General features: G+C 44.2%; 1 protein-coding gene across 4 annotated transcripts in view; it reads left to right on the forward strand.

Annotated features, from left to right (window-relative positions):
- LOC128652790 (uncharacterized) overlaps positions 1-21,203 on the forward strand; it is a 653,660-nt gene that overhangs the window by 68,817 nt on the left and 563,640 nt on the right. For all 4 annotated transcript variants that reach the window (XM_053705722.1, XM_053705724.1, XM_053705723.1 and 1 more), the window contains exon 3: positions 6,692-7,012. In XM_053705722.1, coding sequence (XP_053561697.1) covers positions 6,692-7,012 — 321 coding nt within the window. The remainder of the gene's footprint in view (positions 1-6,691; positions 7,013-21,203) is intronic.

Consider the following 21,203-nt stretch of genomic DNA (forward strand, 5'->3'; position numbering starts at 1 on the left):
ATCTGTTATCTGCATATTGTACTTACTGATTTGTTACTTGCATATTGTACCTACTGATCTGTTACCTGCATATTGTACCTACTGACCTGTTACCTGCACATTGTACCTACTGGTCTGTTACCTGCACATTGTACCTACTGATCTGTAACCTGCATATTGTACCTACTGATCTGTTACCTGTATATTGTACCTATTGATCTGCTACCTGCATATTATACCTACTGATCTGCTACCTGCATATTGTACCTACTGATCTGTTACCTGCATATTGTACCTACTGATCTGTTACCTGCATATTGTACTTACTGACCTGTTACTTGTCTATTGTACCTACTTATCTGTTACCTGCATATTGTACTTACTGATCTGTTACCTGCATATTGTACTTACTGATCTGCTACCTCCGTATTGTACCTACTGATCTGCTACCTGCATATTGTAAATACTGATCTCTAACCTGCATATTGTACCTACTGATCTTTTACCTGCATATTGTACCTACTGATCTGTTACCTGCATATTGTACCTACTGATCTGCTACCTGGATATTGTACCTTTTGATCTGTTACCTGCATATTGTACCTACTGATCTGTTACTTGCATTTTGTACTTACTGATCTGCTACCTGCATATTGTACCTACTGATCTGTTACTTGCATATTGTATCTACTGATCTGTTACCTGCACATTGTACATACTGGTCTGTTACATGTCTATTGTACCTTCTGATCTGCTACCTGAATATTGTACCTACTGATCTGTTACCTGCATATTGTACCTACTTATCTGTTACTTGCATATTATACCTACTGATCTGCTACCTGCATATTGTACCTACTGATCTGTAACCTGCATATTGTACCTACTGATCTGTTATCTGCATATTATACTTACAGATCTGTTACCTGTATATTGTACCTACTGATCTGCTACCTGTATATTGTACCTACTGATCTGTTACCTGCATATTGTACCTACTGATCTGTTACCTGCATATTGTACTTACTGATCCGTTACTTGCATATTGTATCTACTGATCTGCTACCTGCATATTGTACCTACTGATCTGTTACCTGCATATTGTACCTACTGATCTGTTACCTGTATATTGTACCTACTGATCTGTTACCTGCATATTGTACCTACTTATCTGTTACCTGCACATTGTACCTACTGGTCTGTTACCTGCAAATTGTACCTACTGGTCTGTTACCTGCATATTGTACCTACTGACCTGTTACCTGCATATTGTACCTACTGATCTGCTACCTGCATATTGTACCTACTGATCTGTTACCTGCATATTGTACCTACTGATCTGTTACCTGCACATTGTACCTACTGGTCTGTTACCTGAATATTGTACCTACTGATCTGTTACCTGCATATTGTACCTACTGATCTGTTACTTGCATATTGTACCTACTGATCTGTTACCTGCATATTGTACCTACTGATCTGTAACCTGCATATTGTACCTACTGATCTGTTACCTGCATATTGTACTTACTGATCTGTTACCTGTATATTGTACCTACTGATCTGCTACCTGTATATTGTACCTACTGATCTGTTACCTGCATATTGTACCTACTGATCTGTTACCTGCATATTGTACTTACTGATCCATTACTTGCATATTGTACCTACTGATCTGTAACCTGCATATTGTACCTACTGATCTGTTACCTGCATATTGTACTTACTGATCTGTTACCTGTATATTGTACCTACTGATCTGCTACCTGTATATTGTACCTACTGATCTGCTACCTGCATATTGTACCTACTGATCTGTTACCTGCATATTGTACCTACTGATCGGTTACCTGTATATTGTACCTACTGATCTGTTACATGCATATGGTACCTTCTGATCTGCTACCTGCATATTGTACTACTGATCTGTTACCTGCATATTGTACCTACTGATCTGCTACCTGTATATTGTACCTACTGATCTACTACCTGCATATTGTACCTACTGATCTGTTACCTGCATATTGTACCTACTGATCGGTTACCTGTATATTGTACCTACTGATCTGTTACATGCATATGGTATTGTAGCAGAGAGGCAGTAGGATCTGTAATATCTTTTTGGTAAGCAGAGACAAGCAAATAACTACTCTTGGTAATTGTAATAATAACCCCTTTCCACCAAGAACTAGACGACACATAGCTTGGGAGTCAACAACAACAATTTCTTCAACAGAACAAAAATAACAAACACTTTTTAAAAAACAGTCTCCCCTACAAGGGGTTTCCCAACTGAAACAGCAGGGAGTTTAAACAGTAACATACAGTTTAACATACATTTTAACCATTAGCCTAAATAACAATTCCTGCATAGTTCATAAGTGGCGAGTTTTGCCACAGGTATCTACTGATCTGTTACTTGCATATTGTATCTACTGATCTGTTACCTGCACATTGTACATACTGGTCTGTTACATGTCTATTGTACCTTCTGATCTGTTACCTGTATATTGTACCTATTGATCTGCTACCTGCATATTATACCTACTGATCTGCTACCTGCATATTGTACCTACTGATCTGTTACCTGCATATTGTACCTACTGATCTGTTACCTGCATATTGTACTTACTGACCTGTTACTTGTCTATTGTACCTACTTATCTGTTACCTGCATATTGTACTTACTGATCTGCTACCTCCGTATTGTACCTACTGATCTGCTACCTGCATATTGTAAATACTGATCTCTAACCTGCATATTGTACCTACTGATCTTTTACCTGCATCTTGTACCTACTGATCTGTTACCTGCATATTGTACCTACTGATCTGCTACCTGGATATTGTACCTTTTGATCTGTTACCTGCATATTGTACCTACTGATCTGTTACTTGCATTTTGTACTTACTGATCTGCTACCTGCATATTGTACCTACTGATCTGTTACCTGCATATTGTACCTACTGATCTGTTACCTGCATATTGTACCTACTGATCTGTTACCTGCATATTGTACTTACTGACCTGTTACTTGTCTATTGTACCTACTTATCTGTTACCTGCATATTGTACTTACTGATCTGCTACCTCCGTATTGTACCTACTGATCTGCTACCTGCATATTGTAAATACTGATCTCTAACCTGCATATTGTACCTACTGATCTTTTACCTGCATCTTGTACCTACTGATCTGTTACCTGCATATTGTACCTACTGATCTGCTACCTGGATATTGTACCTTTTGATCTGTTACCTGCATATTGTACCTACTGATCTGTTACTTGCATTTTGTACTTACTGATCTGCTACCTGCATATTGTACCTACTGATCTGTTACTTGCATATTGTATCTACTGATCTGTTACCTGCACATTGTACATACTGGTCTGTTACATGTCTATTGTACCTTCTGATCTGCTACCTGAATATTGTACCTACTGATCTGTTACCTGCATATTGTACCTACTTATCTGTTACTTGCATATTGTACCTACTGATCTGTTACCTGTATATTATACCTACTGATCTGCTACCTGCATATTGTACCTACTGATCTGTAACCTGCATATTGTACCTACTGATCTGTTATCTGCATATTATACTTACAGATCTGTTACCTGTATATTGTACCTACTGATCTGCTACCTGTATATTGTACCTACTGATCTGTTACCTGCATATTGTACCTACTGATCTGTTACCTGCATATTGTACTTACTGATCCGTTACTTGCATATTGTATCTACTGATCTGCTACCTGCATATTGTACCTACTGATCTGTTACCTGCATATTGTACCTACTGATCTGTTACCTGTATATTGTACCTACTGATCTGTTACCTGCATATTGTACCTACTTATCTGTTACCTGCACATTGTACCTACTGGTCTGTTACCTGCAAATTGTACCTACTGATCTGCTACCTGCATATTGTACCTACTGATCTGTTACCTGCATATTGTACCTACTGATCTGTTACCTGCATATTGTACTTACTGACCTGTTACTTGTCTATTGTACCTACTTATCTGTTACCTGCATATTGTACTTACTGATCTGCTACCTCCGTATTGTACCTACTGATCTGCTACCTGCATATTGTAAATACTGATCTCTAACCTGCATATTGTACCTACTGATCTTTTACCTGCATATTGTACCTACTGATCTGTTACCTGCATATTGTACCTACTGATCTGCTACCTGGATATTGTACCTTTTGATCTGTTACCTGCATATTGTACCTACTGATCTGTTACTTGCATTTTGTACTTACTGATCTGCTACCTGCATATTGTACCTACTGATCTGTTACTTGCATATTGTATCTACTGATCTGTTACCTGCACATTGTACATACTGGTCTGTTACATGTCTATTGTACCTTCTGATCTGCTACCTGAATATTGTACCTACTGATCTGTTACCTGCATATTGTACCTACTTATCTGTTACTTGCATATTGTACCTACTGATCTGTTACCTGTATATTATACCTACTGATCTGCTACCTGCATATTGTACCTACTGATCTGTAACCTGCATATTGTACCTACTGATCTGTTATCTGCATATTATACTTACAGATCTGTTACCTGTATATTGTACCTACTGATCTGCTACCTGTATATTGTACCTACTGATCTGTTACCTGCATATTGTACCTACTGATCTGTTACCTGCATATTGTACTTACTGATCCGTTACTTGCATATTGTATCTACTGATCTGCTACCTGCATATTGTACCTACTGATCTGTTACCTGCATATTGTACCTACTGATCTGTTACCTGTATATTGTACCTACTGATCTGTTACCTGCATATTGTACCTACTTATCTGTTACCTGCACATTGTACCTACTGGTCTGTTACCTGCAAATTGTACCTACTGGTCTGTTACCTGCATATTGTACCTACTGATCTGTTACCTGCACATTGTACCTACTGTTCTGTTACCTGCATACTGTACTTACTCATCTGTTACTTGCATATTGTATCTACTGATCTGTTACCTGCACATTGTACCTACTGTTCTGTTACCTGCATATTGTACTTACTCATCTGTTATTTGCATATTGTATCTACTGATCTGTTACCTGTCTATTTTACCATCTGATCTGCTACCTGCATATTGTACCTACTGATCTGTAACCTGCATATTGTACCTACTGATCTGTTATCTGCATATTATACTTACAGATCTGTTACCTGCATATTATACCTACTGTTCTGTTATCTGCATATTATACTTACAGATCTGTTACCTGCATATTATACCTACTGTTCTGTTATCTACATATTATACCTACTGATATGTTACCTGCACATTGTACCTACTGTTCTGTTATCTACATATTATACCTACTGATCTGCTACCTGCATATTGTACCTACTGATCTGCTATCTGCATATTGTACCTACTGATCTGTTACCTGCATATTGTACTTACTCATCTGTTACTTGCATATTGTATCTACTGATCTGTTACCTGCACATTGTACCTACTGTTCTGTTACCTGCATATTGTACATACTGATCTGTTACCTGCATATTGTACCTACTGATCTGTTACCTGTCTATTTTACCATCTGATCTGCTACCTGCATATTGTACCTATTGATATGTTACCTGCATATTGTACCTACTGGTCTGCTACCTGCATATTGTACCTACTGATCTGTAACCTGCATATTGTACCTACTGATCTGTTACCTGTATATTGTACCTACTGATCTGCTACCTGTATATTATACCTACTGATCTGCTATCTGCATATTGTACCTACTGATCTGTTACATGCATATTGTACCTACTGATCTGCTACCTGCATATTGTACATACTGACCTGTTACCTGTCTATTGTACCTACTGGTCTGTTACATGCATATTGTACTTACTGATCTGCTATCTGCATATTGTACATACTGATCTGTTACCTGCATATTGTATATACTGATCTGTAACCTGCATATTGTATCTATTGATCTTTTACCTGCATATTATACCTACTGATCTGTTACCTGCATATTGTACCTACTGATCTGCTACCTGGATATTGTACCTTTTGATCTGCTACCTGCATATTGTACCTACTGATCTGTTACCTGCATATTGTACCTACTGCTCTGTTACCTGCATATTGTACTTACTCATCTGTTACTTGCATATTGTATCTACTGATCTGTTACCTGCACATTGTACCTACTGGTCTGTTACCTGCATATTGTACCTACTGATCTGTTACCTGTCTATTGTACCTTCTGATCTGCTACCTGCATATTTTACCTACTGATCTGTTACCTGCATATTGTACCTACTGATCTGCTATCTGCATATTGTACCTACTGATCTGTTACCTGCATATTGTACCTACTGATCTGTTACCTGTATATTGTACCTACTGATCTGCTACCTGCATATTGTACCTACTGATCTGTTACCTGTATATTGTACCTACTGATCTGTTACCTGCATATTGTACCTACTGATCTGCTACCTGTATATTGTACCTACTGATCTGTTACCTGCATATTGTACCTACTGATCTGTTACCTGCATATTGTACTTACTGGTCTTTTACTTGCATATTGTACCTACTGATCTGTTACCTGCATATTGTACTTACTGGTCTTTTACTTGCATATTGTATCTACTGATCTGCTACCTGCATATTGTACCTTCTGATCTGTCTCTCTCTGCAGGTTACTCTACCGACAGCTTATTGTTTGCTGCAACAGGAGCTGATGTTGTGCTGCCCCTAGAGGTGACACTGACCAGGAATAAACCGCTATGTGATGGCTATGAATGGAGACAAAATAGTAATCGATTAGTGAGAGAGAGAAACTGTAACCTGACTTATTATAATAAAGACCTCAACAGACCCCTGACCTATAACGTCACTCAAAATGCAAGTCTGGTGTTAAACAGTGTGACCAGAGAGCATGCTGGGATATATTATGTACAAGTGCATTACTTTAATGGATCATCTAAATATAACAACACTATTGTACTTTATGTGCAAGGTAAGTGACAGCTTTATTCAATAACTGCTCCCTGTCTTGTTATACACTCACACACTGCTCCCTGTCCTGTTATACCCTCACACACTGCTCCCTGTCCTGTTATAACCTCACACGCTGCTCCCTGTCCTGTTATACCCTCACACACTTCTCCCTGTCCTGTTATATCCTCACACACTGTTCCCTGTCCTGTTATATCCTCACACACTGCTCCCTATCCTGTTATATCCTCACACACTGTTCCCTGTCCTGTTATATCCTCACACACTGTTCCCTGTCCTGTTATATCCTCACACACTGTTCCCTGTCCTGTTATATCCTCACACACTGCTCCCTGTCCTGTTATATCCTCACACACTGCTCTCTGTCCTGTTATACCCTCACACACTTCTCCCTGTCCTGTTATATCCTCACACACTGCTCCCTGTCCTGTTATATCCTCACACACTGCTCTCTGTCCTGTTATACCCTCACACACTGCTCACTGTCCTGTTATACCCTCACACACTGCTCCCTGTCCTGTTATACCCTCACACACTGCTCCCTGTCCTGTTATACCCTCACACACTGCTCCCTGTCCTGTTATACCCTCACACACTGCTTCCTGTCCTTTTATACCCCCACACACTGCTTCCTGTCCTGTTATATCCTCACACACTGCTCCCTGTCCTGTTATACCCTCTTATACTGCTCCCTGTCCTGTTATACCCTCACACACTGCTCTCTGTCCTGTTATACCTCACACACTGCTCCCTGTCCTGTTAAACTCTCACACACTGCTCTCTGTACTGTTATATCCTCACACACTTCTCCCTGTCCTGTTATATCCTCACACACTGTTCCCTGTCCTGTTATACCCTCACACACTGCTCCCTGTCCTGTTATATCCTCACACACTGCTCCCTGTCCTGTTATATCCTCACACACTGTTCCCTGTCCTGTTATATCCTCACACACTGCTCTCTGTCCTGTTATACCCTCACACACTGCTTCCTGTCCTTTTATACCCCCACACACTGCTCCCTGTCCTGTTATACCCTCTTATACTGCTCCCTGTCCTGTTATACCCTCACACACTGCTCTCTGTCCTGTTATACCTCACACACTGCTCCCTGTCCTGTTAAACTCTCACACACTGCTCTCTGTACTGTTATATCCTCACACACTGCTCCCTGTCCTGTTATACCCTCACACACTGCTCCCTGTCCTGTTATATCCTCACACACTGCTCTCTGTCCTGTTACACCCTTACACACTGCTCTCTGTCCTGTTATACCTCACACACTGCTCCCTGTCCTGTTAAACTCTCACACACTGCTCTCTGTCCTGTTATACCTCACACACTGCTCCCTGTCCTGTTAAACTCTCACACACTGCTCCCTGTCCTGTTATACCCTCACACACTGCTCCCTGTCCTGTTATACCCTCACACACTGCTCCCTGTCCTGTTATACCCTCACACACTGCTCTCTGACCTGTTATATCCTCACACACTTCTCTCTGTCCTGTTATATCCTCACACATTACTCCCTGTCCTGTTATACCCTCACACACTGCTCCCTGTCCTGTTGTACCCTCACACACTGCTCCCTGTCCTGTTGTACCCTCACACACTGCTCCCTGTCCTGTTGTACCCTCACACACTGCTCCCTGTCCTGTTATACCCTCACACACTGCTTCCTGTCCTGTTATACCCTCAAACACTGCTCCCTGTCCTGTTATACCCGCACACACTGCTCCCTGTAATGTTATACCCTCACACACTGCTCCCTGTCCTGTTATAGCCTCACACACTGCTCCATGTCCTGTTATACCCTCACACACTGCTCCCTGTCCTGTTATACCCTCACACACTGCTCCCTGTCCTGTTATACCCTCACACACTGCTCTCTGTCCTGTTATACCCTCACACACTTCTCTCTGTCCTGTTATATCCTCACACACTGTTCCCTGTCCTGTTATACCCTCACACACTGCTCCCTGTCCTGTTATACCCTCACATACTGCTCCCTGTCCTGTTCTACCCTCACACACTGCTACCTGTCCTGTTATACAATCACACACTGCTCCCTGTTCTGTTATACCCTCACACACTGCCCCCTGTCCTGTTTTACACTCACACACTCCTCCCTGTTCTGTTATACCCTCACACACTGCTCCCTGTCCTGTTATACCTTCACACACTGCTCCCTGTTCTGTTATACCTTCACACACTGCTCCCTGTCCTTTTATACCCTCACGCACAGCTCTCTGTCCTGTTAAACCCTCACACACTGCTCTCTGTCCTGTTATACACTCACACACTGCGCCCTGTCCTGTTATACCCTCACACACTGCTCCCTGTCCTGTTATACCCTCACACACTGCTCCCTGTCCTGTTATACCCTCACACACTGCTCCATGTTCTGTTATACCCTCACACACTGCTCCCTGTAATGTTATACCCTCACACACTGCTCCCTGTCCTGTTATACCCTCACACACTGCTCCTAATCCTGTTATATCCTCACACACTGCTCCCTGTCCTGTTATACACTCACACACTGCTCCCTGTCCTGTTATACTCTCACACACTGCTCTCTGTCCTGTTATACCCTCACACACTGCTCCCTGTCCTGTTAAACCCCCACACACTGCTCCCTGTCCTGTTATACCCTCACACACTGCTCCCTGTCCTGTTATACCCTCACACACTGCACCCTGTCCTGTTATATCCTCACACACTGCTCCTTGTCCTGTTATGCCTTCACACGCTGCTCCCTGTCCTGCTATATCCTCACACGCTGCTCCCTGTCCTGCTATATCCTCACATGCTGCTCCCTGTCCTGCTATACCCTCACATGCTTTTCCTCCTGTTATACCCTCTGTAACGGCACCCCCAAGCATATAAGGGTTAAACCGCCGTTTAGTAGATCTTCCCTTTCAGAGGCACAGCATACATTAAATTTCCCCTCTCCCTCCCCCCAAGCATGAGTCAAAGCTCCATGGTTAGGGTCAAACAGATATCAGCAAGAGCTGTGGGTTTATTGTTCTTATATACACATTCTTACACATTAGTACCACCCACAGGGTTTTGTAAAACAACCAATAAACACATACAATACTCTTAGACACTCCCACACAAAATCATCCCCTCTGCCTGATGCAATTACCTACACAATGGTTGATACAATTACCTTACACAATGGTTGATGCAGTTACCTTACACAATGGTTGATACAATTACCTTACACAATGGTTGATGCAGTAACCTTACACAATGGTTGATGCAGTTACCTTACACAATGGTTGATACAATTACCTTACACAATGGTTGATGTAATTATCACAGGCAGAAAATTACAGTTCCCTTTGTGACCAAATGAAGCATATCTTTTCTGCCCAAAACCAGTTCCACAGAGTCTTCTATCCTGGAGATAATTGGGAAGTAATACAATTATCTCCAAGGACAGAGGCAAAATTCCATTAAACACATGGTAGCAAAAGACAATAATATACATAAAAATATATAACTGTGCAGCTATTGCATACAACAGGTACATTCAACAAATCCCCAGATAGCCTAGATCTGAGCGCACATTATTACTGAATGGCGCTCAGGTCACACACATACAGTTCAATTGCCATGGAGCCAAAGTCTTTCACAGAGTCTTTCGTTATATGAATGGGCTCCATGGCATAGCTATCTGGGGTATTACTGTTCAAATAGGGCAAGCACCGAATGACCCGGCCTTCGTTTCCCTGCAGGTAAAAAAAAATGAAGCGTTTCAACAGGGGGCCATAGTCTAAAGGCAGCAGGCGGGCAACCAGGCTCCTCCAATGCACAGTGGCGAGATTGGTCTCGTCGCACCCTCACACACTGCTCCCTGTCTTGTTATACCCTCACACACTGCTTTCTGTCTTGTTATACCCTCACACACTGCTCCCTGTCCTGTTATACCCCCACACACTGCTCCCTGTCCTGTTATATCCTCACACATTGCTCCCTGTCCTGTTATACCCTTACATACTGCTCCCTGCCCTGTTATACCCTCACGCACTGCTCTCTGTCCTGTTATACCCTCACGCACTGCTCCCTGTCCTGTTATACCCTCACACACTGCTCCCTGTCCTGTTATAACCTCACACACTGTTCTCTGTCCTGTTATATCCTCACACACTACTCCCTGTCCTTTTATACCCTCACACACTGCTCCCTGTCCTGTTGTACCCTCACACACTGCTCCCTGTCCTGTTGTATCCTCACACACTGCTCCCTGTCCTGTTGTACCCTCACACACTGCTCCCTGTCCTGTTGTACCCTCACACACTGCTCCCTGTCCTGTTGTACCCTCACACACTGCTCCCTGTCCTGTTGTACCCTCACACACTGCTCCCTGTCCTGTTATACCCTCACACACTGCTCCCTGTCCTGTTATACCATCAAACACTACTCTCTATCCTGTTATACACGCACACACTGCTCCCTGTCCTGTTAAACCCTCACACACTGCTCCCTGTCCTGTTATAGCTTCACACACTGCTCCATGTCCTGTTATACCCTCACACACTGCTCCCTGTCCTGTTATACCCTCACACACTGCTCTCTGTCCTGTTATACCCTCACACACTTCTCTCTGTCCTGTTATATCCTCACACACTGTAACCTGTCCTGTTATACCCTCACACACTTCTCCCTGTCCTGTTATACCCTCACACACTGCTCCATGTCCTGTTATACCCCCACACACTGCTCCCTGTCCTGTTATATCCTCACACACTGCTCCCTGTCCTGTTATGCCCTCACACACTGCTCCCTGTCCTGTTATACCCTCACACACTGCTCTCTGTCCTGTTATATCCTCACACACTGCTCCCTGTCCTGTTATATCCTCACACACTGCTCCCTGTCCTGTTATACCCTCACACACTGCTCCCTGTCCTGTTATAACCTCACACACTGCTCTCTGTCCTGTTATATCCTCACACACTACTCCCTGTCCTGGTATACCCTCACACACTGCTCCCTGTCCTGTTATACCCTCACACACTGCTTCCTGTCCTGTTATACCCTCACACACTGCTCCCTGTCCTGTTATACCCTCAAACACTGCTCCCTGTCCTGTTATACCCGCACACACTGCTCCCTGTCCTGTTATACCCTCACACACTGCTCCCTGTCCTGTTATAGCCTCACACACTGCTCCATGTCCTGTTATACCCTCACACACTGCTCCCTGTTCTGTTATACCCTCACACACTGCTCTCTGTCCTGTTATACCCTCACACACTTCTCTCTGTCCTGTTATATCCTCACACACTTTTCCCTGTCCTGTTATACCCTCACACACTGCTCCCTGTCCTGTTATACCCTCACACACTGCTCCCTGTCCTGTTATACCCTCACACACTGCTACTAGTGATGTCGCAAACTGTTCACCGGAGAACAGTTCCCGGCGATCTTAGGTTGTTCGCGTTCGCCGCGGCGGGCGAACATATGAGATGTTCTATCCGCCCCCTATTCGTCATCATTGAGGAAACTTTGACCCTGTATCTCACAGCCTGCAGACACACTCCCTCACAGACCCTCCCAGCTCCTGGGCAGCAGCCATTTTAGATTCATTACGATCTTGCATTGTTAGTGAGAGGAGGTTTAGTGCTGCTGCTGCTGCTGCTATTATAGGGAAATAGAAAGCTAGGCTAGTGTATTTAGTGTCCACTACAGTCCTGAAGGACTCATCTAATCTCTGCTGTAAGGACAGCACCCCAAAAAGCTCTTTTTAGGGCTAGAACTTCAGCCCAAAATGCCCTTTTTAGGGCTAGAACTTCAGTTTTTTTTTTTATTTGTAATTTTATTTGCATTTGCCTGGCTGTCAGCCTGTGTGTGAGGCTCACAGCATATATTGTGATTAGTGCCACCACTGATATCTGCTTAACATTAGTGTAAATTTTTAAAAAAAACTTTTAAATCATTTTGCTAGTGTAATCTAATTTCATTTTCTATCAGGCCTGTGTGTCAGGCCAACATCATATACTGTGATTAATTGCTCTGTGCCACCACTGATATCTGGTGTAACATTAGTGTAAAATTTAAAAAAAACTTTTACATCATTTTGCTAGTGTAATCTAATTTCATTTTCTATCAGGCCTGTGTGTCAGGCCAACATCATATACTGTGATTAATTGCTCTGTGCCACCACTGATATCTGGTGTAACATTAGTGTAAAATTTAAAAAAAACTTTTACATAATTTTGCTAGTGTAATCTAATTTCATTTTCTATCAGGCCTGTGTGTCAGGCTCACAGCATATACTGTGATTAATTGCTCTGTGCAACTTAAAAAAAAACTTTTTCATCATTTTGCTAGTGTAATCTAATTCCATTTTCTATCAGGCCTGTGTGTCAGGCCCACATCATATACTGTGATTAATTGCTCTGTGCCACCACTGATATCTGGTGTAACATTAGTGTAAATTTAAAAAAACAACTTTTAAATCATTTTGCTAGTGTAATCTAATTTCATTTTCTATCAGGCCTGTGTGTCAGGCTCACAGCATATACTGTGATTAATTGCTCTGTGCCACCACTGATATCAGCTTAACATTAGTGTAAATTTAAAAAAAAAACACTTTTACATCATTTTGCTAGTGTAATCTAATTTCATTTTCTATCAGGCCTGTGTGTCAGGCCCACATCATATACTGTGATTAATTCTTCTGTGCCACCACTGATATCTGGTTAACATTAGTGTAAATTTAAAAAAAACAAAAAACTTTTACATCAGTTTGCTAGTGTAATCTAATTTCATTTTCCATCAGGCCTGTGTGTCAGGCCCACATCATATACTGTGATTAATAGCTCTGTGTTCCACCACTTATAACTGGTGTAACATTAGTGTAAATTTTTTTTAAATGTTTTTTTACATCAGACCTCTTCTAGTGTTATTTAATTTAATTGCCAGGCCAGCCTTGCTGCCACTAGTGCCAGCCTTTGTGTCAGGCTGCCAGCATATACTGTGCCTACTTCCATCCTCAGTGCCACCACTCCTATCTGGTGTAACATTAGTTTAAATTTTGTAAAAAAAAAACTTTTACATCAGTCTTCTAGTGTTATTTAATTTTAGTTGCCAGGCCAGCCTGCCACTAGTGCCAGCCTGTGTGTCAGGCTGCCAGCATATACTGTGCCTACTTCCATCCTCAGTGCCACCACTCCTATCTGTTGTAACATTAGTGTAACTTTTTTTAAAAAAAAACTTTTACATCAGTCTGCTAGTGTTATTTAATTGCAGTTGCCTGTCTGCCAGCGTGTGTGCCAGGCCCACTTTCCAACTAGTGCCACGAATCATATTTGTTATAACAGTAGTGTAAATATTTAAAATAAAAACTTTTTGACTGTGAATCATCAGTCTGCTAGTGCAATTGAATTGCAGTTTCCTGCCTGCCAGCGTGTGTGCCAGGCCCACTTGCCAACTAGTGCCACCAATCATATTTGTTATAACAGTAGTGTAAATATTTAAAATAAAAACTTTTTTGACTGTGAATCATCAGTCTGCTTGTGCAATTGAATTGGAGTTTCCTGCCTGCCAGCGTGTGTGCCAGGCCCACTTGCCAACTAGTGCCACCAATCATATTTGTTATAACAGTAGTGTAAATATTTAAAATAAAAACTTTTTTGACTGTGAATCATCAGTCTGCTAGTGCAATTGAATTGCAGTTGCCTGCCTGCCAGCGTGTGTGCCAGGCCCACTTGCCAACTAGTGCCACCAATCATATTTGTTATAACAGTATTGTAAATATTTAAAAAAAAAACAACTTTTTTGACTGTGAAACATCAGTCAGCTAGTGTAATCTAATTGCAGTTGCCTTCCTCCCAGCGTGTGTGCCAGGCCCACTTGCCACTAGTGCCACCAATCATATTTGTTATAACAGTAGTGTAAATATTTTAAAAAAAACTTTTTTGACTGTGAAACGTCAGTCTGCTAGTGTCATCTAATTGAAGTTGCCTGCCTGCCAGCGTGTGTGCCAGGCACACTTGCCAACTAGTGCCACCAATCATATTTGTTATAACAGTTTTGTAAATATTTAAAATAAAAACTTTTTTGACTGTGAATCATCAGTCTGCTAGTGCAATTGAATTGCAGTTGCCTGCCTGCCAGCATGTGTGCCAGGCCCACTTGCCAACTAGTTACACACACAAGTTACACACAAGAAAACAATACAGTCCATCTTATCAATTAGCAGTCTGACTCCGGAGGTGATTAGACAATGGGAATGTTTATCACTAAACTTAATTAGAGCTGATGCCAGCAAACTTGTATTTAGAAAATAGCTTCTAAAAGCTGAACAAAGTTAACTCTTTATGAAATGATACTTGTTACGGTTTTTCTTGGAGCCCTTCTTAGGCGCTGGCTTGGCTGGTTCAGGCATTGCTGCTGGGAAATAAGCTCTTCACAACAAAATAACTAATGCTTCTGTAACAGTGCTCCCTTTCTGTGGAACACTCTGGCAGACACGGTCTGACCCCTTTTTGGGGCAGACTAAGGCTGTCCAGACCACTGGTTATGCGGGGCTGAGGTCGGTTTGTCTGGACAACCCGTCGGCGTTGCCATTCTGTTTCCCAGGTCTGTAAGTAATGGTGAAATTGAAGGGTTGCAACGATAAACTCCAACGTAATAGCCTGCCGTTATCTCCAGAGACCCGGTTCAGCCACACCAACGGGTTATGGTCGGTGACCAGAGTGAACTCCTGCCCATATAAATAGGGAGTCAATTTCTTTAATGCCCACACCAAAGCCAAACACTCCTTTTCGACCGCTGCATAGCTGACTTCGCGGGGCAGGAGCTTCCGGCTGATGTAGGCAACTGGATGCTCCCCTCCATCTTCGCCTACTTGGCTGAGGACGGCTCCCAGCCCGAACATGGAAGCATCTGTATGGACGATAAAATGTTTGTTAAGGGCTGGGGCCGCCAAGACAGGAGCATTAATTAGAGCATTTTTGAGAGCCTGGAAAGCCGTTTCACAGTGGGGAGACCACAGGACCTGTCGAGGTAAGTTCTTCTTGGTCAAGTCAGTCAGGGGTTTGGCAAGTGTGCTGTAGTCTGGTACGAACCGTCTATAGTACCCTGCCGTGCCCAGGAAGGCTAGGACCTGAGTCTTAGTGATGGGGGTGGGCCAATTGGCGACAGCTTCTATCTTGGCCGGCTCTGGTCGCTGCTTTCCACACCCCACCCGGTGACCCAGGTACTGTACCTCGGCCATCCCAAAGTGGCATTTTTCTGGCTTCAGAGTCAGGCCAGCAGCCCGGATCTGATCCAGAACCATTCCCACGTGAGCTAAGTGGTCCTCCCAGGACTCACTGAGGATCGCTATGTTGTCCAGGTAGGCGCAAGCAAAACTCTGGAAGCCATCCAGGAGCCTATCCACCAAGCGCTGGAATGTAGCTGGGGCATTCTTCATCACAAACGGCATTACCCTAAACTGATATAAGCCGAATGGGGTGACGAATGCCGACTTGGGGATAGCCTCCGGGGCCAGGGGAATCTGCCAGTAACCTTTGCAGAGGTCAATAGTGGTCAGGTAATTTCCCCTGGCTATACGATCGAGTAGCTCATCTACCCTGGGCATAGGGTAAGCATCCGTCACGGTCTTTTCATTGAGCCTCCGATAGTCTACGCAGAACCGGGTGGTCCCATCTTTCTTGGGCACCAAGACAACTGGGGAGGCCCAGGGACTATCGGAGGGCTCAATTACCCTGAGTTGGAGCATCTCATCGATCTCCTTCTTCATTCCTGTCCTAACTGCTTCGGGGATTCGGTACGGAGCCTGGCGCAAGGGAGCTTGTCCCGGAGTATCTACCTGGTGGGTGGTTAAAGTAGTGTACCCTGGCTTCGGGGAGAAGGTGAGGTGTTTGGACTGTAGGAGTTGGTTGAGCTGCTCCCTTTCAGTGGGGCTAAGTCGATCTCCTATCTGAACCTGAGCCACTATACCTGTGGGGAGACTCTTTTCTAATAGGTCTGGAATGGGTAGACTGTCGGGGTCTTCCTGAGGGGAACAACATACGGCCGTCACGTTCTCTGGTCGCTCAAAATATTCCTTGAGCATGTTTACATGGAATGTCTTTATAAGATTGTTGTCGTGGCAGCTAGCTATCACATAAGTGGTGTCTCCCCTTTTCTCTACGATCTGGTAGGGGCCCTGCCAGGACGCCTGCAATTTGTCTGTCTTCACCGGCTTAAGTACTAACACCTTTTGTCCTATGGTGAAGATTCTCTTTTGGGCCCCCCGATCGTACCATACCCTCTGTCTTCTCTGGGCCGACTGGAGATTAGCCCGCATGGATTTGGCTAATTGCTCCATTCGGTCCCTGAGTTCCAGCACGTATGGCACAATGGGGACACCGTCAGTCTCCATCTCTCCCTCCCAGTGCTCCCGGATCAGGTTTAGGGGTCTCCGTACCTTTCTTCCGTAGAGCAACTCGAAGGGAGAGAACCCTGTCGTTTCCTGGGGCACCTCCCGATAAGCAAATAGGAGGTGCGGCAGGAAGCGTTCCCAGTCTCGGTATTCCTGAGTGAACGTCTTGAGCATTTGCTTGAGGGTCCCATTGAACCTCTCACACAGCCCGTTCGTCTGGGGGTGGTATGGGGAGCTCAGGAGGGACTTAATTTTGCAAACCTGCCAGAGTTGTTGGGTCAATTCAGCCGTAAATTGGGTGCCTCGGTCGGATAGGATTTCTTTTGGAAATCCTACCCGGGAGAACACCTGTACTAGTGCATTCGCTACCGTATCCACTTGTATGTTGGATAGGGCGACAGCCTCTGGGTACCTGGTAGCGTAGTCCACTACGGTAAGAATGTAGCGCTTACCGGAGGGACTAGGGGTAGCCAGTGGTCCCACTAGGTCAATAGCAACCCGGCTGAAGGGTTCCTCTACAATGGGCATATTTACTAAATGGGCTTTAGGGTGATCGCCTCGCCTTCCTACTCGTTGGCACACATCGCAGGTGTTACAGTAAGTTCTAACGTCAGCGTGTACCCCTGGCCTAAAGAACGTGTGAGTAATGCGGTGTAGGGTATGGGTTACGGCTAGGTGGCCTGCTAAGGGGATGTCATGGCCTATCTTGAGGATTTCTTGACGGTATTTGTGGGGCACTACCAGCTGTCGCCTACGCTGTCCCCTTTTCTCTGTCCAGCGGTATAGTTTCCCTTTTTCCCATAAGAATGTTTCGTTATCTGCCCCGCCCCCTCCGGTCTCTGCTCGTTCCCGGTACTTTTGTAAGGTCGGGTCAGTCTTAGACTCTGTCTCGAAAGCATCTGGGGTGTCCCAGGGTATGGGGCCTAACATGTCAGGCAAGGTCGGGGTAGGTCTTACCTGTGTCTCCCGCACTGGTGAGAGTTCTCGCTCCGTCCGGGCTTGGGCCCGTGTAGTCACTGGGTCCGCCTCGTTGTTGCATACTGGAGCACAGGCAGAAGTCATGGGGCCCAAATCGTTGCCCAGTAGTACTTCGGCAGGTAAATTATCCATTATGCCCACGTTCACAGCCCCCTTTCCTGCTCCCCAATCAAGATGCACTTTTATCTGAGGCAGCATATACAGGGTCCGCCTCGTGAAGCGGCCCCAAATATTCCTCCATAGGGGCCTCTTGGTTAACACAGAGGGCCCGGGCCGGACGATATGACCCAGAGGGGTAATTGTAATTCCTGGGTGTCTGGTGCGTATTAAGGGGGCAGCTAGCCATGAAATGCCCTGGTTGCTTGCATCGGTGGCAAGTCGGTCTGGGGCGCTCAGAGCTGTTATTGGGTGGTCCTGAGTGTTGGGCGGGCCCTGCAGGCACCGGGGCTCCGAATTCAGCACAAGGGGGTGCACGGTAAACCTCTCTGGGTTCGACCCGTGCTGGAGCTCGGTAGTTCGTGGGTTCGTGAAGACGGGAGTCATAATGTTCATCGGCCAATTTGGCTGCTTCTTCTAAAGTAGAAGGTCGCCTGTCTCGCAGCCATTCCTTCCCTTGCTGTTCCATGCCATTATAAAAATGTTCTAAGAGAAACAATTGTAAAATTTCCTCACCAGTCACCGCTTTACTTCCGCTCATCCAGTGATTTGCCGCTCTCCGCATTCGGTGCGCCCATTCCATATGGGTATCGTTAGGCTTCTTTTTCGTGCCCCGAAATTGTCGGCGATACGTGTCCGGAGTTACCGTGTACCATCGCAACAGTGTCTCCTTAACTAGCTCATACTGTGTCACTTCCTCAGCACCCAGAGTACGAAAGGCTTCCAGGGCTCGCCCGGATAGTTTCCCAGACAATATCGTGGGCCACTCTCTGTTGGGAATCTGGTGCAGGGCACATTGCCTTTCGAAGTCCGCCAAATATTCATCAATCCCTGTCTCGCTCTCTAGGAAGGGTCGAAATGCCGCATAGGGTATCTTGGGCCTCCCAGCTTTTTCGACATGGATGATTACCTGCGGGGCTTCAGCATTGCGGGGTGCGTTCGCTAGGTTGAGTTCGTGGGCTCGAGTCTTTCGTATATCCTCGTCCGCTTCCGCCATCAACTGCTGTACAAATTCCATGGATTGGTTCGGCCCGTACAGTGAGAGCCTCTCCCGAACAATCCTGTTTTTTTCATCACTAATCGTGGTCGGTGTTTCCGCCATTGTGAAGCTCTGATCCAGTTCGGTCAATTCTGCGATCAGCTCTCTCCTCGGCCGGTTGCTGGTGTACCCCCCTCTGCTTTCAAGTAAATCCTTTAGGGTTGTACGCTTCAATTTTTCGTAAGCGCTCTCCATCCGTTCTGTACCTCTCCTAGGAAATCCAGGAATATCCCACCGCTGCCGCCAAATGTTACGGTTACTCTTAGTCTCGCTGAGAGATGGACCGCTTAGTAGCCTGGATTCCTATTGCTGAAGAGGGGAGAAGCTGCTTTCCCTAGTATTCTATATGAGTCTCGCAAATGTAGAATAATCCCCCTTAGCTATAGTACAGCTAGGATACCCTTCTGCCCACAAAACGAGTCAACGCTGCGATTGAGGGTCAACCAAGAACTCAGGACTGGGATGCCCAGCCTGCTTTTTATTGAGGTTACATGCACACAGGGCACTCCCAGGGGGGAAGCATAAAATCCCCCATCACAGTTAGATAGAGAGACAGCGCCCTTTGACAGGCCACAATAGGATTACAGTACTTCAGCAGATAACAAGTTACACACAAGAAAACAATGCAGTCCATCTTATCAATTAGCAGTCTGACTCCGGAGGTGATTAGACAATGGGAATGTTTATCACTAAACTTAATTAGAGCTGATGCCAGCAAACTTGTATTTAGAAAATAGCTTCTAAAAGCTGAACAAAGTTAACTCTTTATGAAATGATACTTGTTATGGTTTTTCTTGGAGCCCTTCTTAGGCGCTGGCTTGGCTGGTTCAGGCATTGCTGCTGGGAAATAAGCTCTTCACAACAAAATAACTAATGCTTCTGTAACATAATCTAATTGCAGTTGTCTGCCTCCCAGCGTGTGTGTGCCAGGCCCACTTGCCAACTAGTGCCACCAATCATATTTGTTATAACAGTAGTGTAAATATTTTAAAAAAAAACTTTTTTGACTGTGAAACATCAGTCAGCTTGTGTAATCTAATTGCACTTGCCTTCCTCCCAGCATGTGTGCCAGGCCCACTTGCCAACTAGTGCCACCAATCATATTTGTTATAACAGTATTGTAAATATTTAAAATAAAAACTTTTTTGACTGTGAAACATCAGTCTGCTAGTGTCATCTAATTAAAGTTGCCTGCCTGCCAGCGTGTGTGCCAGGCCCACTTGCCAACTAGTGCCACCAATCATATTTGTTATAACAGTTTTGTAAATATTTAAAATAAAAACTTTTTTGACTGTGAATCATCAGTCTGCTAGTGCAATTGAATTGCAGTTGCCTGCCTGACAGTGTGTGTGCCAGGCCCACTTGCCAACTAGTGCCACCAATCATATTTGTTATAACAGTATTGTAAATATTTAAAAAAAAAAAACTTTTTTGACTTTGAATCATCAGTCTGCTAGTGCAATTGAATTGCAGTTTCCTGCCTGCCAGCGTTTGTGCCAGGCCCACTTGCCAACTAGTGCCACCAATCATATTTGTTATAACAGTATAGTAAATATTTTAAAAAAAACTTTTTTGACTGTGAAACATCAGTCAGCTAGTGTAATATAATTGCAGTTGCCTGCCTCACAGCGTG

The sequence above is a fragment of the Bombina bombina genome, chromosome 3 (assembly GCF_027579735.1).
Source record: "Bombina bombina isolate aBomBom1 chromosome 3, aBomBom1.pri, whole genome shotgun sequence".
Lineage (NCBI taxonomy): Eukaryota > Metazoa > Chordata > Amphibia > Anura > Bombinatoridae > Bombina > Bombina bombina.